The 20,495-nt window shown below is 39.1% G+C and overlaps 1 protein-coding gene across 1 annotated transcript in view; it reads left to right on the top strand.

Annotated features, from left to right (window-relative positions):
* LOC129105723 (protein unc-13 homolog C) overlaps window positions 1–19,992 on the top strand; it is a 90,416-nt gene extending 70,424 nt beyond the window's left edge. The window contains exons 23-31 of the mRNA XM_054616897.1: window positions 3,637–3,725; window positions 4,616–4,753; window positions 6,070–6,193; window positions 7,647–7,703; window positions 9,789–9,869; window positions 13,533–13,680; window positions 16,820–16,912; window positions 18,416–18,575; window positions 19,707–19,992. Of these exons, the coding sequence (XP_054472872.1) occupies window positions 3,637–3,725; window positions 4,616–4,753; window positions 6,070–6,193; window positions 7,647–7,703; window positions 9,789–9,869; window positions 13,533–13,680; window positions 16,820–16,912; window positions 18,416–18,575; window positions 19,707–19,992 (1,176 nt within the window). The remainder of the gene's footprint in view (window positions 1–3,636; window positions 3,726–4,615; window positions 4,754–6,069; window positions 6,194–7,646; window positions 7,704–9,788; window positions 9,870–13,532; window positions 13,681–16,819; window positions 16,913–18,415; window positions 18,576–19,706) is intronic.
* Window positions 19,993–20,495: the final 503 nt, after the last annotated feature.

The following is a 20,495-nucleotide window of genomic DNA, read 5'->3' as shown; positions in this document are numbered from 1 at the left end:
TCAAGGTTGTTGCCAGGCTTAAACCTCCATCCTCAGATCAGCTCTCTGCTGTGAAATAAATGCTGCGTCATGATCATGTAAATGATCATTTCAAATGACATTTATATAAAGTGAAAGTGAATTGACCCCAACAGTGATGTGCTGTAATCCTTTGCTCGGTTCTGCACTTATCGATTTAAAAGACTAATCTGACATGTAGTTCAGTTTGCTAAAATCACCTTTTTGACTTCTGCCTCAACTAAAGTTCCTCAATAACTTCCTTTGTACCCCATCACTATTCCCCTTCCACTACCCCCCCTTGTGTATAATGTGTTGTAAACATTTAGTTAAAACCCTATAAATCTGTAAGTTGGGTTTGAAACACCGTTGAGTATTTTCCCTGTCAGTCTTACCTGAGAAGCATCAGCATCGGCTTCTCAGGACTTACACGCATGTTTCTCTTCTCCAGTATCTAACGCCTGTCTTGCCCTGCGTTTTGTCCCCGTCATTGTGTCTTCTGTTTCCCCTCCATTTCCTTTCTGTGCTCTCTCTCTCTGTCTCCAGGAGGAGGGGGTTGTGTCCTTCTGTAAGGTGTGTGCAATAGGACTCGTCAACACCCCTTCCCACCATTTACCAAATGATAGGGAAAAGCACGCCCCCTCCCCCTGTTCCTCCCCGCCACCCCTCACACGCTTCTCACCCCGCTCCCCAAACGCCTCCAGCAGCATGTGCCACAGAGCATATGGAATCTGAATTACCCATCATCCCTCTGGACAGGCAGCTCAAGCTCACCATGGCCAGCACTCTGGGGATAGTGGCTCAACCTACCCGATTCCATCTTTATTTTTAGCTTGCTTTTTTCCCCCAATCTGCCACTTCTTTATCCATGGCTAATTTAAAAGTGCGATATTTATTTGAATCTGTTGTTCCACGTATTTTTTCCTGGGCCAAAAAGCGGAGTCAGAGGCTCGCCCAGTTGCTGGCTGTGGTTTTGATCATCTCTATCCATTCCCCAGGCTGTAGCCACAAAATGCTTCCGACAGGATTTTCTAGACCGTGTTTAATGAGCTTCTCAAACACTTACAAATCTCTCCAGCTGTGTCCTCAGCTGATGTGCTGCTACCTCCCAACAGTTAGCTGCTGTAGACCTGTCCTGGATCACTCCCAGACCATTATTGTCTGAAGAATAATGACACCAGAAGTCTTAAACATTGTCAATGGACGATCCGGTATATCTTTTAGAACTTCTTAATACATTTCTCTTGAATACTAATTATGCAGCTGAGGTGTATCTGTTAAAAGTTTCCCCTTAGTTTCCTCTCTGCATAGAAACCTATTCATTACCGAATAGTTTCCTATCAGCAATTAACTCGAAGAGAGAAATGTAATTACCAAGAGCTGTTATCATAGCATTACCAATAACAGAGATTAGCAATAATCTCTTACAGTGCCCACATTCATGAAATAACCATGGACTGATCTACCTAGATTGATATCAGCCTTTATTTTGGATGTGGGCCTTTTTGCTAATATGCTTCTCTCACTTTAGAGATGGTGGTTTATTAAACTTTTATTTACTTGGCACTGTTCAGAACAAGCTATATTTCAGAATAGCAACCCTGCCAGAGAGTAGATATTGTATTGTTGAAACAGGCAAAGGGAAGCAAAGCTGGGCTGCTGTTGATAGGCTGTCAGCCAGGATAGAGTGTGTGTACTCTGGGGGACTCTGGATATCAGTCAGGGTCCAGTGAAACTAGCTACCGTGGCGGAACCAGGTGTTCTTTATATTCTAAAATTGATGTTTACTTTGCATAACGTCAAATCCCCATAATGAAAAAAATAAGTAGTCCCTAATTACAATACATGTATTAGAATGGTTTGTGGTGTTATAATAATAATAATTAAGCCTTTATTGGTACACATATTGACAACAACTTAAAGAGAGTGCACATGGCGGGTGAAAGATATTAGACACCGGCTCCATTCTGGTATACCCACTATACATTAATATAAATGGCATTCTCGACATATCACATTTTAAGATAATCCAAGACCTTCCTAAACCTTACATTTTGGAAGATGAACTTTGGAAATTTTACAACTATACTTCAACTACAAGTCAGAGTATCCTTGAATGAAGGCCTTTTGTCCAGGTAGACATTTGACTTGAGCAACAGGAACCACACACAGTCAGAATGGAATCCTCCTCTCAGGAGGTGGCAGGTGCCAGGTGACAGGTTTATATAACAGCGGGGTGAATATCCTTTAGCAAACTTCACATTAAGACACTGTGTTCCTGGAAATGAAATGGAGAATCTCATTTCAGAGACTGCCAAGCTGCAGATTAGAGCCTAGTCAAAAACTTTCCCCAGGCCAAGAGGAACTGATAAAAGACCAAGGCCTACAGTATTTTTCTGCTATCACTTGAAAAGATGTTATCAGTTACTCAAATACTACAATAATTCCAACCTCTATGGTCAATTTCCTCTGTGACAGGAAAGTCTTGAATGCTGCGATCATTTCCATTGAGGTGACAGCAGTACGAATGTGTGCACACGTCAACACGTCTATCCTGTGTGTGTTGCAGATATATGCATGTCTGCAGGATAACAATGTCTATAAAAAGGTTTAGTTTACACATCTGCTTCCCAGCTGAGCCATCCACCATTATAATGTGCGAGATGAGCGGCTCCATGGCTAAGTTACCGGTTTTAAAATGACGATCTGTCATGCATGTGGTGCGGTGCCTGGCCCCAAACATCCATCTCAGGCTGCTGCTTACCGACACACAAATACACTCACACAAAGCTCAGCGCAAATTTCCAATTTCCCAACCATGCATTTGCTTATAATAGGCTCAAAACCAAAGAGAACACCAACATCTGCACATCCATCACATGTGCATGCATAAAAATGGTGCTGCAGAAACCCAACACATGCCATGCATGGGCATATACATTCTGTAAATAAATTTTGCAAATGTGTTTGTGTGAGCTGGTATTTGGAAAATTCTTCATAGCAAGGTCATGTCAAGTTTCAGAATATCATACCAGATATTTAGGCACATAGTATAAGGATTTTGAAGGCTTGTAGCAAAGTATAGCTACAGATATGAATTTAGTTTCACCGACATCTCCTGACTAATCAACAAAATATTGGAAAGTTGCAGACTCAAATGAATCAAGTCAAACAAACACATGCCGCAACAATTTTCTTCCTGAACATAAAAAGTCAGGAAGAGGGTAAGAACATCTGTTTATAAAATAATGTATATATGACAGTAAGCTTTTTGATGTTTTTGAAGATGTTACAATTTCAAACTCTCTCTACTGTAAATTGTGAGGTAGTGCACAAAAATATTCCCTTTTGAGCGACAACTAGCTGGCTGCTTCTTTGCCATGTCTCATGACTCGCCAAGCAGTCATCATTGCATTGCTCGGAGGTGAGCCGTCCGTTTGTATTAAGAACGTCGCTCGGCACAGATGGTAGGCAAAATGAGTGGGAGGCCACCAGCGAGGCAGGTTACCTCTCCTCTGTGCCTGTTGTCTCACCATCTTACACTCCCACCCCAGTTGAGGCAGAGATTCAGAGCTCTAGTCAGTGTGGGCTAATGTATGGAGTGTAATGATGTAGTAACTGTCTATTTTCCACTGACAGCTGGATGCAGAGGCCAGCGATCTACTTAAGGAGCTGCAGAATAAACTCAACACGGTGCTGGATGAGCTCAGCGGAGTGTTTGGCTCCAGGTGAGCATTAGTGTGACTCAAAGTGTGTGTGTTTGGGATGATTTTCATTAAGGTTAGCATATCCGTCCATGACTTGTTCTTTCAGAGAAATTGTATTACACGACTGCTTAGTTACTGAAATGTACTCAAAATATAATTGACTTGAAGGCTTGTCGTGAACCATGCTTGTGTCAAGTTCACACTACACAACTTTAAACATTTTCAGATTGCTTATCACACTTTACAACTTGCTGCCTTGCTATCGGGAGTTTTGGGCCCAATCCCAATGTTCCCCCTAAAGCCCTGAACCCTCATGTTCTTAACTGACATCACCTGGTAAATGTTGAATGTGACAGGCTGCAAGGGCTTTAAATCACGTAACCTTGATGACACCAAAACATGTTATGTACAATTGTGGGATATTTATTTCGCATTTCTACTCCCTGGCTCTTGCCTTATGAGTCAAAACAGCTTCAATGGGCGCAATTCAAAGAAATGGTTGGTGAATACACCATGTGTGTAAAATACCCTATGCTTGCAATCCTCTGCTTTCATGTTCTTTGTTTACCTGTTTTTTACGCCTCCGAGCTTCCCCAGGTTACCGCGTGTTTAGCCTCAAGGCGCTATTAGTTGTGGGTAATACGCTCAAGCAGAAATGCAGACTTAAAGAAAGTGTGCTTAAAGGGATCAGATTTTAACTGCAAGACAGCCTGAGTGTAACAACAAAAACTTTGGTCCATGTTGCAAATGCAACACATAGCACCCACAGGTAGGCAACAGGCTAAAATCTCATTGGCTGTAGCTTCCCGACAGATTAAAATATTTAAAATACTAGACATCTGGAATGCATCTGCGTAAAATATGAACCCAGTAGCGAAGGATTTAAAGGAATGTTTTTTTCTATCACACAGTTTCAAAGGTGTGATCGAGGATTGTGTGAAGCAGATGAACCAGGAGCTGGTTCAGATGAAAGGTACCGCCAAAGGGAGCAACGCTGCCATGGATGCAGAGACTGTCCTCCGGCCTCTTATGGACCTCCTGGATAAAAAGTTAGTATTTACTGGATGCTAGGTCAGAGTTTAACCTCCAAGATGTGAGGCAGATTTGCACCTTGGTCTTCGCCAAGTGCCAACCTCTTTTGCAAACCAATTGAAGTCATTAATTCAGGCATCAATAGACTCAGCCATCCACTGCCATCAAGTTTGAGAGTTTTGGCCTTGAGGTGATGTCAGAATAGGATTTCACCAGTAAAATGTACTCTTGTATGAAGCGTGGCTGGTGGGCGAGAAGACTTTTTTTCATTTACAGTTGTTAACCTCTCTCACCTGTATGTCTACTCATTGCTTCTCCCACCATATCATTCAAACTGACTAGTATCAAAATCAGTCCAATTGAACATCAGAGTTTCTGAATCGTTTGATTAGTCAATGTTAATTTTGGAGTGATGTGGTTGTATCAGAATGTTTAAGTTCAAGTTGATTAATAGATGTTTGACCTGTCTTCTTAAGAGTAATGACCATTTACTTGTACCATCAAGGCTGGACTATCCAACTGGGCAAAGTGGCCAAAAGTCCCCGGTTTACTGCAAGTTATTTAATCAATTGGATAATTGTGTTATGTGGGACCACCAAAGTAAAATATCAACCATGGCTGGTCCTACATTACTAGATAATGATGGTCCTGTCTTATAGAGGGAGCATGTGTCAAAATCTAGTGTTGATGTAGTTATTGAAGTAGTGGAAGCAACAGGTACTTAAAAATGGCACGGAGATGGTAGGTGAGGTGTCAGTAGAGGTCCAACAGCAACCAACAAATTTCAACCAATAATGAGTTTTTCCAGTTCATTTTTTTTTCTGTTTCTATTTCCATCGTAGTTTTGATTAATACAAAATAAATAAAATACCCAATAAAATGATGAAAGCAGTATAATGATTACTACCATTTTACATTTGTTTTCCGACCAGCATTATATGTTAATATTGTCAACCTTCAGGGACTGTATTTATTGTCATTCTTGAAAGAACCAGGGCGCTGATATGCTTCAGCTGAACTCTGGGAATCGCTCTCAACCATTTGTCAAAGCAACATTGAGGCCAATGGGGTATTACAGGGAATCCTCTTAATGATATGGAAATACCAAATCCTTCCTCTTGTCTCTGAGACCCTGCTTTCACAATTGGGTGAGATTAAAGCATAAAGCTGCTGCATTTAGTCTTTGAATCACAGGTGTTTTTTTCTTCTTTTTTAAATCATATTATTTATGAAAGCGTCATCCCTTGTTGTTTTCTTTAGCCGCGTTGGCTCAGTTTGAGACACGTGCTTTGAGTGTTGACCTGACAAATGCTGTTCTTTTTCCGCTTTGCAGTTTGATGTTATTTGCCAAGATTTGTGAGAAGACTGTGCTGAAACGAGTCCTCAAAGAGCTTTGGAAAATCGTGCTGAACACCATCGAGAGAACAATTGTTCTGCCCCCACTGAATGACCAGAGTGTGAGTTTGATAAATCATCTGTTTTTTTCCTTATTTTGTAACTCTTTTTATCTCTTGGCCTGCCCTTCCCCTCCCTCCTCTTCTCCACCTGTCTCTCTCTCTCTCTCTCTTTCTCCCTCCCTCCATCTGTTCAGCTCTCTCATGCTCCTGCATAACATACAAATTACTGTACAGGAAATGAAACATGGCATCTCTAAATCTTCACAAACGTGGAGTGAATTGTTAATCCTTCTGTTAGAGCTGGGTTGACATTTTTCATCTCAGGAATATCTTATTTACTGTTTTGTTGTTTTTCTTTGTTGTCGATGGACACATGAAAGTGCACTTTAACGATCCTGTTGAGCAGTTTTCAAACATTTTTATTTTTTTTATGGCCAAAATAACTAGCTTTAACTATGCAATGTGTAATTTGATGTGATGCAAAGCAACCTGCTTCAAAGAATGGGGGCGTTATTTCACCTCTACTACATGGTCCAATCGATAAAAAAATAAAATAAAAAAAGAAGCCAACTACTTACCAACAGCAAGACAAGAATATATGAAATTTGAACATAAAGCTAAAACAAATGAACATGTCTATCTTATAATCTCCATGTGTGGCGACGGCCTATAGTTTACATCAGCCATCTGTGTGTTTACTGCTCCATTAACTGGGGGCTGTCCTGTACAGTTCAGTACGCTTACCCCAGCGCCTGGGGCACCTCGAATTCAGCCAGCTCAAACCCCAGCTCAAGTCACAGCATGCCGGTGGAGTGCTGGGTCTAACCCGTGTAACAGCAGCAACAGAAATGTTGTTGATCCGGCAGGGAGTCGGGGCAGTCCTCCTGGATCAGAACCCCGGTGCTGGGGTTTTTACTTGCTTTAAGCTGTTAACCGACTTTCGCACGCTTTCTCTTTATGGTGCAGCCCTCCCTGGGGCAGGGAGGAAAAGGCGGGGGAGTGAGACGTTTTCTCGTTTCTGCCACTTTGGATTTATAAAAAAAAAAGATAATAATTAAAACACACACAGACCATGGATGTATTATTGTGCAGCCCTACTTCTTTGTTCTCTGTGAAGAGGGCAGGCTGGCCGCTACAGTGACTCACTATTGCCTCTCGAGTATTAAGTGGTATTACAAGACAGAACAGGTCGGGTCAAGCTGTTTAACGTGTTAATGTCAGTAGATATACGGCAGACCAATTTATAGACGTCTTTGACATAACATCAACACCGTAACCTCTTCATATTCTGTTGATAACATTGATTCATATTTGAATGTTTTAAAATAAAAGTTCTGGCCATATCTTACACATTGCACCTTTAAACACAACAACATTAAAAAATTTATGTTTAACATTTTAACCCTTCATCTTCTGTTGCTTGGTTTGTTTTTATAAAAAAATGTTCATATTCATCTATTGAGTGTTTATTTTCCTTGCTTTGACGAAAAAATATCTTTCTGTCCAACAGCAGGGAGCTCAGATGATATTCAACGCTGCCAAGGACTTGGGACAGCTGTCCAAACTGAAGGTAAATTTGGATGACCCAAAGTCGGGCTTTGCTAATCTTAGCTGAGCTTTACCTACTCATTGTCATCTCAATAAAACATGACATCTCTAATTATGCCCAACATTACGTATTATATTGTTAACAGTATATCAGAGGCATTAGATGATACAGATGTACCCAGACTCTTTTAGTAGCTTTCCAGATATGTAGCTAAATGTCGGAGTGAATAACATCATGACAAGCTACCAATAATGTAAAATAGATGTTTCTGTCATCCACAGTCTAAAATTGTTTGGATGGAAACATACTCGTAAATGGATCAGTTATCATCTGCACCTAATCGTGCACTTAGATTCACTTTATCTACAAATTTGGATGGAGGGATTATGTCATTTGGAAGCATTGTTATGTAAGCTATGTAAGGCTTTTGCATTGTACAGTGCAACTCAGTGCAACACTAGCCGGGCTGATATCTAATTGCTGATGTGACCGGAGGATGTGTACTCCCTCGAGCTCTGTGTAGTGAGGCATTGGAACGGATCAGTGGTTACACTGTGGTTTTACTAACTACAGCGGTATGACAGTTCCACAGAGAGGTATTTTTTCTCTGAGTAATACAGGAGATGCCAGCTGAATGTGTGTTGATGTGCATTTATATATGAGTATGTGTATATTTGTTTGTGTGTTTGAACTAATGTTTGTGTCCTTTGTGGGAACTTCTGGGTACAGTACGTCTGTACACAGATGGGTGTGTTTCGCTCCCAAAGCATTCAAAAGTGTTTTTCTCATCATCTTGACATTTGTGATTATGACAGATTATCTTCAACTCAATTGACTGTTTTTTTCATGTAGTCCAGTATTGTGTTACTTGCTGTTTTGTTCAACTACAATTTGTTACTTCCTTATGATATGATATTATATTTTACTGTATTATTAATGCATGTGTGTAACCTCATTTACTTCAGGGGTTAACACACAAAATGAATACCTCTCAAATTACTTTTCAAGCGCTCTGAACTTTGACCTATGTAGTGACATAGATTGGCAAGATAGTTACTGAGGCATATATGTTGTTTGTCTGACACAAATAATTCTGTGTGCACGACTATCTCGACAATCTATCCTTTGAGCTGGTCATTTCTGGGCTGCACTTATCTTCCAAAGCATATGTCATGTGGTAGGATTTGTAGTGTTTTAATTGCTTCCCCTCTTAAAGTTGGTAGAAAGTTAACCATTTATTTATGGGTAACAATATCATAAATCACTCAAACAATTCCATTTGAACACTAAATTTGACCCCCTATTTTATCATCAAATAAAAAGCATTATGGTTATTTCAGTACAAAGAAGTATGTTTTTCCTGCTTGCAGCCTTTAATTATTTTGGATGGGCAGATGTTGATTAACGTGTTTTCTGTCTCACACCAGATCTTTTAAATCAGTTTACAGCAGGTTGATGGCGGATAAATCTATATCATATCTGAATACAAAAGAAAAATATGTTTGTTTCATATGCAGCCACTAATTCGAGGAAAGGTATGTGCATTTTCACATGGTACCAAATTGGATATCCCTCTTCTAAATATGTTGATTGAACTTAAGCAACTACCAACAAGACTTTTACTGTATGCTTTTCTACAAGAGTAGCCAGACAGATGAAACTGTGCAGATAACGACCACTTTTGTAGAAGTGTTTGCATTGGTGATTTAGTCTCTTGAAAGACCCTTTTCATGAAACATTAATGCAATTTTTTGGGTAAACACCTTTAAACAAATGCCTGTGCCAGAATTTACTGCCTCTAATCAACTTTCAAATCTGGAAAACTTCAATTATAATCGACAAAAAAACATTTTTCATGATTAAAATAGATTGTTAGAACTGGTGTGAGACAGCAAGGCTAACATTTATCAGACACTCACAGTTTAAAAATGACTGCAATAGGTGCTGTTTTGTGAACAGTAAATAGACAATCTTGAGTACCATGGCTCACTTAAGGTCATTACCATTAAACTGGAGAAACAGTTTAATAATTAAAACATTTGAATGCGACTTGCGTTCCAATTTTTGCTATTGTAGTGTGTTTGACTTGAACTGCTATCCCTCCAGGAGCATGTCATTCGAGAGGAAGCCAGAAGTCTGACTCCACGACAGTGTGCAGCCATGGACCTCGTGCTTCCCACCATCAAGGTGAGTTTTATGTAGATTACAGTGTTGGCTGTACAGCGAGAGATAACTGGATGGCTAAACTTGACCTTTAGAAAAGAGAGGAGAGCCACATAGAGTAAGAAGAGCAAAGATATGCAAATTAACTTAAATGAGAATTTTGTAAATCAAAGGTACTGAAAAGTGGGAGGCTGTGGCTCATGTCAGGATGTGCTAAGGACATCATGATCCAGAATGTCATTGACTCTCATTTTCTATTTTCCTCTGTTCCTCTGTCAAATAAATAGGCTGCTTAAAATACAAAGAAAGGGTGGAAAGCATAGGCGATGGACTGGGAGAATAGTGGTGTTTATTTCCAGATACTTAATGCTGAAAAATCACCATTAAAATTATAGGTATATCTCAAGTGGAAAATAGCCTCTTGTTTGTGTGAGTGTGTTTTTTTATTTTTATTTTAATGTTATCCGACTAAAATGGAGAAAAGTATTATCCTTCACTGTCGCTTCACAAATTGCAAATGAGCTGACATGAATTGTTTAGAATCTCCTCTTTTTGATAGTATTTCTATCTCCTTGCCGTTTCTTTTTTGAGACACAGTTTAGCTGCAAGGAGATGAGAGGATACGTAATTAATTAATTAATACCCAGGAATATGGAAAGTTGCCAAAGCCTCTCAGCTAAAGACTGCAGCGCTGTGAATTTACTGCCATATACTCCCTTTTGTTGTAAAGGGATTTGAGACAATTTCAAGACCAAGCCTCAGTTCTAGAGGGAAAAGAAGAGAGTTATGGTGAGGTGCCACTAGGGGAACACTGCATCATAAAGTGCAGACCAAACTAATTGATTCTGCTGTCTCCAAGGAAACTACCTGCAGGTTTAGATCAATCATGTCGCTGGAATTCTGTTCATCAGTATTCCAATGAGAACAATCAATTAACACAGATCAGTAATGCCTTAGGAGAGTTAGATGATTGGACCAAGAAATGCTATTTAGAGGGTTATTTGCATCACATTTTTCAAATTGATTAGACAACAGCTTTAGACCTGTTATCTACTCGAGACAAAAAATGGGAGTGATGCATTTAAAAGAGGCCAAATGTATTGTCTGTATTAACTACAACAAATATGTATTATTGGCTTCTCATATTGCACTAGGGAGCCCAAATGTTACCCCAAAGGCACATATTGTATCAAGACAAGTATACAGCAGTGTGGCTAAAACAAAGTATATCTACTTGAATATTTTGCCTTGAGTGCATTTAGTGATTATCCCACTGAAAATATTTTATCCAGACTGAACTTTGATCCTGTGAAAACTAATGGGTAGGATAATGGGTAAATGCACTGGTCCATAGTGGCAGATGGCATGCAGTCCATTCAACTGATTCTGGGGGATTGTCAAAGAAAGGCAGCTGTTTCTAGATCACCAAATCTCTGTGTCGATGAGCTACACATCTGAACACGCCATTTGTCTTTTTCTTTAAGAATACACCCTGATTTTCCTCTAGTCAGATATAGGTTTTAAATACTGTATCTCGAAAATACATGCGAGTACCTGTTTGTGTAGATTTATTATAGACTCGAGAGAGAGGAGAGTAACCACTCCTGGTTCACCACAAGATGTCAACTGCTGATAAGCCTTGAGGATAGAGATGAACAAAAGACAAAAGGAAATACTATAACAAAGAAATAGGAAAATATATAAGGAGGAACAGAAGGAAAGGTTAATGGTAAAGATACTAGACTGAAGACATATAGGCTACTGTAAAAAGGATGGCAGGTTGACAGGTAATTCTGCCAGAGACAGGGAGATGTTTTTGAGCATGTGGGGCGATGTTGCAGAGTCGCCTGTCAGAGAAAATGCAGCATTGCACCCTGGCAGAAACACTGGGGGCATCTACCAACATGAAGCAACACACTCCTTGGCCAATAAACAGTAATGCAATGACTAGGTGATTAGAATGGCTTTACTTATTTGAATAAACATAATAATTAACTATATAAGCATAACCACAACATTAATGTCTAACAGTACCTTAAGATTTCCTAACAATAAAATGAGACGGGGTTGCAGCCCAGACCAATTGACCATTCAATGTGGACCTATTTCTGATAAATTAATGAAATCAAATTATAATCTTCACAGAGCGTTATTTTTTTCCCATGCTCACGGCAATCAATAATTCATTCAATAATACAGCAATAGCATCACTAAATCGAGCCCATCAAATGGATTGTTCACCTGGATAAACAGTTTGCTATGGAGCAGTCATCCAAAAGACTTGGTTTCCATAACATATTAATGAAATGAAGTTGTGATATATCAAACTTATTTCTCTTTTAAAAGGCTGGTTTACCTAATCAAGTTAATATGAGTTGATGCAGACATGGCAGTAAAAATGGTCTGGAATATTAATTTACTCTCAAAAAGAGGCAATTTTTATTTATTTCATTCAGAAGATTCTTGTTTCCTCTACTAGAAATAGAAGGATGTAAGTATTAAGTTGATTGTGGTAGGACTAATTTTATTTATCACAAAAATAGCTGAGGGGTTTTTCCATACAAGTGTCATACAAGTTCAGTATGTATGTTAAAAGTATATTTCTTTGAAAATTGACAATAAATAGTGTTTTAATAAATGCATGTTGTTTATTTAATTTGATTGCCATAGGGCTAAGCTATAGGATGCAATTCAGCATAAACTTGTTTCTATAAGATCTATTTATTGTTTGCTGTAGGCTACGTTTTAGTTGAATTGCATGCAGTTTCCCATTTACTGTGTGATTTTATTTTCTTTCTCTGGATGAACTCAACTCATGACTCACCACCTGCAAGCCGTATTATGCATCATTCACAAGTGGCACACGTCAGTCAAATTATGTGACATATGAGTCATTAATGAAGCAGAAAACAGTGCCTCCCACTGTGCTGAGAAAGTTCCTAAGTACGAACCTGACACAAGTAAAGAAAAATACCAACCATTCCCTCTAAGGGGCGTCATTCTATCTGTGAAGAGATGATGTGGCTCAAATTTCAGCTGAACAATTTGTGGACCCAACATCCCTGTATTATATTATTCCATGCCTCTAAGGGTATGAGATTACTGTGTTTCAACTTTCTGACTTGAACAACAAATCCTTATCGAACTCTGCAAAAACCCCAACAAATTTTATTTTGTTCCTATAATGATTGTGTGTTACAGAGTAAACAATAGCATAACACATAACAAGCACAAACGAATAAAGGGTTTAGAAATGTGTCTCCAAGTTCTTCATCTGTACACTTTTAAGCAACACCTCCTGTCCGTGGTCAGCCTCCCACCTTCCACATGTGGGAGTGAAAGCATTTGAAAAGAGAGCACAGCCTGGTGTGTCATTAGCTATCAGGCTTATCAGCATAATTGTGCATTAACCATCCAAGCATGTGTTTCAGATGTAAATGCATGATAATTAGCTACAAAAGTGGCTATTACGGCTGCCTCTTGTCTGGTTTCTTGATGTGTTTTTGCCTCCTTGTTAAATGTGTACTGTCCACATAATCCTAGGCTTCTCTCAGCCAACTGTAACTTGCTGCGGTATTTAAACTCAAATGAAGTTGCCATCAAGTTCAAAGTTACTTCAGAGTTTCTGTTCACCTTGAAAAATTATAAATCTAAGCTGCTTTTTTCTGCTTGTTTGTTTTTTTTCAGCAATACTTCCATGCTGGAGGAAATGGGCTGAAGAAAACCTTCCTTGAAAAAAGCCCGGATATGAAGACCCTGAAATATGCTCTCAGCCTTTACACTCAACCTACAGATGCCTTGATCAAGAAATATATATGCACCCAAACCTCTCAAGGTAATGAGCTAGCCAAGGTCAGGCTCAATTAGGTTTCGGTTCTGGGAGTGGAATTACCTCAGGAGTCAAGTAATGAAAAAACTTTAAGGTTAAGAGCTGTGTTCTGTAGAGAGTGGCTCATGGGGTAGGTAAGAAATGTAAGCAAGACCAAGTGATGCTTAAAGATGCTTGGATGGTGAAAGATGCAGATAAAAGCACACATTGTGGGTACTATTGCACCACAGCACTTAAGCACTGTCTTGAGATAGTAGTTAGTAAACATAATTATGCTTGATAAACTCTGGTAGTTAAATTCAGAATGCATTGTGCTACTGTTGTTGCAGCTTTTTTTTTTTACATCTATAACAGTAAACATTAAAGTTCATAAATTAAAGCCTTATTATAACCGAATCACAAGTTGCTTCTATTGGCATTTAGAATTCATTAAAAAATAATGTGAATCCAGTCCCTGGCTCATTTTAACCTTAACATAGTTCTGCAGTCCCGTCAGTCTTGGCTTTCTTTACATAACAGTTAATGTGTTCTGAAGATCTCTCTGTGTCACTTTTTTTAGGTTTATATGTGCAGTGAACATTGCAATGATTGCATTTATCCCCTCACAGTTTAAGTCCTTTACCTCTTTTACATTTTTTTTTTTAAAGCTCATTTTTCAGTGGCCACTTTACCCTGAGGGGCTTGAATGCTCCGATGCTCTATTTCTCTCCATCTTTTTCAAAACACGCAAAACACTGCCATGACAAATTTATAAGATACGTGTATAGGGCAAATGTATAAATTCCCTCTTGTTCTCTTTCTCTCCGTCATCACTGACCTACTTATATGTGTTGCCTCATTCATCTGTTATTATATGGAAGTTTCTTTCCGCCGCTCTCTTTAACAAGGCAGAAATACCCTTAGGTGTACAAGGAGATTCGAGAGGGAATTCAGCCCATTGGGGCGTTGACGCTTTAAGCTCCTGGCTGCCTCAGTGTGCTCAACCTTGCAGAACGCTGCATAGGCAGGCAGCAGGGAACAGAATGGCAATGGGAGAAAGCTAGTCAGCCAGCCAGGCAGCCAGCAGGCCCAACCAGCGTTCTCGTCTCGCTGACTGGCAGATGGGCAGAGACGCACAGTATTTCACTGTGTGCTATTTTGAGATTCCTTGATGTGTTTCTTTTCTCCTTCTCTCTCTGAGTTGACAACATGTTGTCGCTCTTTATCTGAGGTGGTCTAACGTGATGCCTGTAAGTGGGGTTGGTGAAGTGGGAGATGACGTGGATTAGGTCAGTAAACAGTGTGGAGATGTGCTGACACTGGACACTGTTTCATTAATCACCCACCCCTGTGCTCTGACACATTTAGACCATGGCATGCATTACATTTACATTACATTACAGTCATTTAGCAGACGCTTTTATCCAAAGCGACTTACAGGAAGTGTATTCAACATAGGTATTCAAGAGAACTACTAGTCACCAGAAGTCATAAGTGCATCTCCTTTCTTAAACAAGCATCTTAAAGCATAAGCCAGAGCAAAAGTATAGTGCAGAGGCAAGTTACTACGAAAACAATAATTGCAACAGACTAATCCGAATATAGTAAGTGCTACAAACTACTACGAATAGGATAAGTGCAGTAAACAAATACAAATTCAATAAGTGCAGCGAACTGATACAAATACAGTAAGTGCAACAACTAATACGAGTGCACTAGTCTGTTCCTGTAAAGTGTGCGTTTGGACGTATACAAGTGTCTTTCTGTTTGTTTTATAGTTGCTTTAAGCTACAATACAGAACAGTACTAACAAAGTAATTTCAAATGACTATTTCACAGCTTTCTGCTTATAAAGGGACTGTCTGTTGATTTGTCACTCTGTGTGGTTTAGGATATCATCTTGGTTGTTCAAAACACCCCCCAAAAGTTTACTAAATTAAACCACATTTCTGCAAAAAAAAATGTCCTCACTTGATCCGCTGACCCTCCTCAGTCTGCTCTCCCATGTCCCTCAAACTGCCCATTCTAGTGGCCCGTCTCTAACCTTAGTCAGAAAACATGAAAAATCTATTTATTAATTACAATATTTCTGCCCATAGCTGAAGTGCTGTGCCCAGTTCATTTCCTAAATGTCCTGGGCTTAATTATCATAACAATAAATCAGGAGGCTTGTTTTTCATTACCAGCGATAATGAGCACAGCGTGTTCGGCACATATTGATTAGCTATTGGATCAACATGTCCCTTCATCAACCGCACAGGCACTTGCTTTCCAGTGTTAAACATCTGTTTGTCCAGTGCTGGATGAAACACAGCTCCCTGCGGCAGGAAAAGTGAGACACATGGTCAGCAATGAGTCCTAATTGCTTACTGGCGGCAGTATGTCCTCATGTGTTTGGAACTGTAATGATGAATCTGTGCAGGGTGAGGTGCCTAAAAGTCTTTGCCTTCACTCTTCACTTGTCCCCTCTCTACCTCCTTTCTGATAAGTTTGTTTTGCTTTCTTTTCATTTGAGTTTACTGCATACAGTTTTGATTGTATTTCTGTTAAGTTAAACTGTTTTAGGATTTCATTGTGCATAACATATATTTTTTAGTGCATTCCTCCACACCATCTGCCTCCTCCATGGCCTTCAACCTAGGCAAATTATTATTATTTTTTTTTTTTTTCTCTTGTGGCTCCTGTTCAGCCTCAAGCTTTATTAAACCCTGGCGTTGCGTTGCATACAGTGAATTCAAGTTTACTCCCCCACTGGTTTTTTGAGTTTAGTACTTTATTTATTCACTTATTTTAGCCTCGATGCAGAGAGGTGTTTTTACAACAGTTTCGGATCAATTTCTGGATACCTAATCCAGAAAGCTGCACCCATAGTTTTGGATCTGACTTTTTTTTATATTTTTCTCCCTCTCCCTCTCTCTCTCTCTCTCTCTCTCTCTCTCTCTCTCTCTCTCTCTCTCTCTCTCTCTCTCTCTCTCTGTTTCTCTATCTCTATCTCAATCCATTTGCTCTCTCTTACTCTTAATTTTCTCAAATCTCCTTTATGTCTCATTCCTTTTCTCTCTATTTCTCTCAATGAGTTTCTCTCTGCCAGTCCTCAATTCTCAATGATTTTCATTGTGCTTTTTTCTTTTTCAATTGTCCTGTTGTTGTTTTTGTGTGTGTCCAGGTCAGTCATCCAACGGATCCGTGGGGGAGGTGGCAATGCAAGTGAATCTCATCTCTCACCCTGGCACAGGAGAGCACAAAGTCAGCGTTAAGGGTGAGATTTCCCAATGCTCAGACCTGCTTTTTGTTGTATTTGTTCAAATGTATTCACACCTGCAAATGGTCAAAGACTCACCAAGGGCAGCTCATGGTGGTAATCTCATTTGTACTATTGCACCGCTGAGCCATGATCAGCAGCATTTTTGTATAGTCTTAAAATAAAGAAAAAATAACATCTGTATGATTGCTGATGACATTAGGAAAGTCAATAAACAGGAAACATAAACCGTTACCATAGCTGGGGTTGTAGGTTTATTTTATATTCTTGTAGAGGTTATAAAAAAAGTCACTTATGATTTATAAATCTGAAAACTGTTTTTATTAACCATGCTAGCAGCATGGCTTTTCCTCAAGTGCCACCAAAATGTTGAGATTTTTAGCTAATGGTCACATGTCTTCACCAACCAATCGTGTGAAGATATTCATGGTGCCAAGAGAATCTTAACTCAAGTTTTTACTTATCCAGTAAAATATTTCAACATCACCTTGATGGACATTTTCTAAAATCCAAATAACTTTGGTGATCCTTTAACTTTTCATCGAGGGCCATCACCAGATCAAAATTTGTCCAATACTTTTGTTTATGACCAAAAACCTGGAAAATGATTGACATTCCCATCAGTGTCTGCTGTATTTTGTGGTTAGTGCTCATTAGCAAATGTAATCATGCCAATATTCTAAACTTAGATGGTGAACATTGTAAACATTATACCTGCTTCTATTTCAGCATCTTAGCATCGTCGCTGTCTGAAATATAGCATGCTGACTGTAGCAGAGCCTCACAGAAGCGCCAGCATGATGTAGACTCTCGTTTTTTTCAGACTCTTCACTAATAGAGTATAAAGTATGCATGATACAACAACTTAATTTACTTGAAAATAAAACAATTGCATTTACTTTTTTGGAGACTGTTTTTGAAGTACATTTCTATAATGAAACAAAAATCTGGCTCATCAACCCCACAGCTGAAATGTTTCTGTTCCACTGCTTGAAGAAGCACCATTTGCATTACAGCTGGCAATTTGCTATAGACAGACAACAGCAGTAACATGACAATGTTATTGCCAGTTAAGTTGCTATGGTAATCATATAGTTCCTATTTTTACTGGCTGAACAGATGCGTTTTAGTGTTAATATATTTAATTTCTACATTTCCCAGAATTGCCTTTGGCAACTACCACAGAACAAAATGCAAAAAAACAATCTGTATCAGTATGTCAGTCTCCTTTAGGATGGATTTATCCACATTACATTATTTCATGTTCAAAATGGTCTACAAATAAACTCTTGCAGTTTTACTCATAAATGGCAACCAAAGATGTTTACTTGTAATTTTCCAGATTTCCTGGTTTTGCTGTCCAGTTATATTGAATTTGCTCTGACAGTATCCATGCATATTACATTTTATATATTTAGCTAGTTATCTGTGGGGGAAAAAAAGGATAACTTAACTATATCTACAATGTTGCTGATTCTTTTTTTTCTCTGTATTTTTCAGTGGTCGGAGTGAACAACCTCATCTGGCAAACCAATGCTATGTTCCGGCCGTTTGTAGAGGTCAACGCCGTGGGACCACACTTGGCTGACAAGAAGCGCAAATTCAGCACCAAGACCAAGAATAATAATTGGTCACCAAAGTACAATGAAACATTCCAATAGTGAGTAGTCATTCATCCTTCGTGGCAGTTACAGAGGTGAAGAGGGAGCAAAGCTCAGGGTAGTTTCAAAAGCCCACAAACATATATTATTATTATTATTATTATTATTATTATTATTATTATTATTATTATTATTATTATTATTATTACTAAGCATTTTGCCACCTACATAAAACCTAAAAACAGTCAACATTCTGTACCTGTACTATATGCTGCAGTATCTTCAAACTAGTATTCAGTATGCTATCTGCATACTTAAAAAGATCCTCCAGCAACATATATACCACCCCAATTACCTTACAAGCACTTCTCAAGTCAACTAAAGTCACTGAGCTAAAGTGACGATCAACACCCCAGTGCAACATAAAACAACCTAACATTAGGGACTATCTTGCGTTGGGTGAAGTGGTGGGAACAATGGCCCCTTCAGCATGCTTACACACCAACTTCTGGCACCCTTGCTTGGAGCCCATCTGTCTTAGAACTATGCCTTCATTTTAAACTAAACTACACTAAATCTGTATTTAAAAAACACTTCTGTTGCAGTACAGTGGGTGTACTGTAGGTATCATCAGCCACAATGACACACACAGACTGGTGATAGGTGAAAACATAAAACTAGCGTCGCTGTTGTGGACTGCAACAAAAGGCTAGCTTAGAATAATGGCTCATTTGAATAGAAACATTAATTTCACCTGCAAAACACGACTTAATTGTCTCATTACAGCCACAAATATAATATGCTGTGGAAATATCACCCAGCCTCTTCATGACACTTTATATTCACTGGGAACAAAGCCGAATGTCACTGTCCAAAAAGCATTTGGTGTGCACTCGTGTACAATTCTTCATAATGACACTTTGTGCTTTTAATTACGTTTGAACAATATGATTTTTTTTGTACATCAAAGTAAAGATGGTATACTTGTAAGTGACTTACAGCTAACTTGACCGTGTCTGAACTGTCACAATGAAGTCCCTACATTTCTATTATTCACAAATGTCAAATAGTTTCCTTTTTATTACTGAAGTACTACAGTATAGTAAAACACTGCTAATTATTTGCCTCATGTGAACTTATTTGAACTCTTGAGTATGACCTTTCTGATCTCTGTGTGTCATTTTGTCCAGTGTTCTAAGTAATGAACATGGTCCGGAGGCCTACGAGCTCCACGTCTCAGTAAAGGACTACTGCTTTGCCCGTGAGGACCGCATCATCGGCATGACGGTCATCCAGCTAAGAGAGCTAGCAGACAAGGGCAGCTGCTCCGCCTGCTACCCCCTGATGAAGAGCATCTCCATGGACGAAACTGGCCTGACCATCATGAGGATACTCTCTCAAAGGACCAATGACGAGGTGGCCAAAGAGTTTGTGCGTCTCAAGACAGACACACGCTCGACGGAGGAAGTATCATAATGTGCAAAAAAAAATGCAGTATTAAAAAAGTTGTTTTGTCTTAAGTGGGAGATAAAAAGAAAAGGGAGAAGAAGAAGGAGCAGTAGCAACAGATGCTCTTTCTGGATAGAAGCTGGAGAATGAGATTGTCCAAAGAGAAGCGCAGGACGCCCAAATGTGGCGAGGCAGCAAGACAGCGAGAGAGAGAGAGTTGTGTTTGTTTGTTTGTTTGTTTTTGTGCATGTGCGTAAAACATCTGTTGGAATGTTCATTTTAAAACTACAGTATGTACAAGTGTTTACTTACCGTATGCTTACTATTAAGTACTATATTCTACAGGTTATGTTAACGAGACATGAAATACCTTTTGTACAACATTTAGTCTTTTTGAACAGAGATTTGTTCCAATAAAGTGCCAAACCAGTGAAAAAAAAAGAACAAAACCAACGTATATGAATTATGGTGAACTTCGTATGTTTGAAATTTGCTCGATTATTTTGTCCGGTGTACGTCAATTTCTGACA

Source organism: Anoplopoma fimbria, chromosome 2, assembly GCF_027596085.1.
Source record: "Anoplopoma fimbria isolate UVic2021 breed Golden Eagle Sablefish chromosome 2, Afim_UVic_2022, whole genome shotgun sequence".
Lineage (NCBI taxonomy): Eukaryota > Metazoa > Chordata > Actinopteri > Perciformes > Anoplopomatidae > Anoplopoma > Anoplopoma fimbria.
The sequence above is the reverse complement of the archived record's forward strand: the minus strand, read 5'-3'. Positions and strand labels throughout refer to the sequence as shown.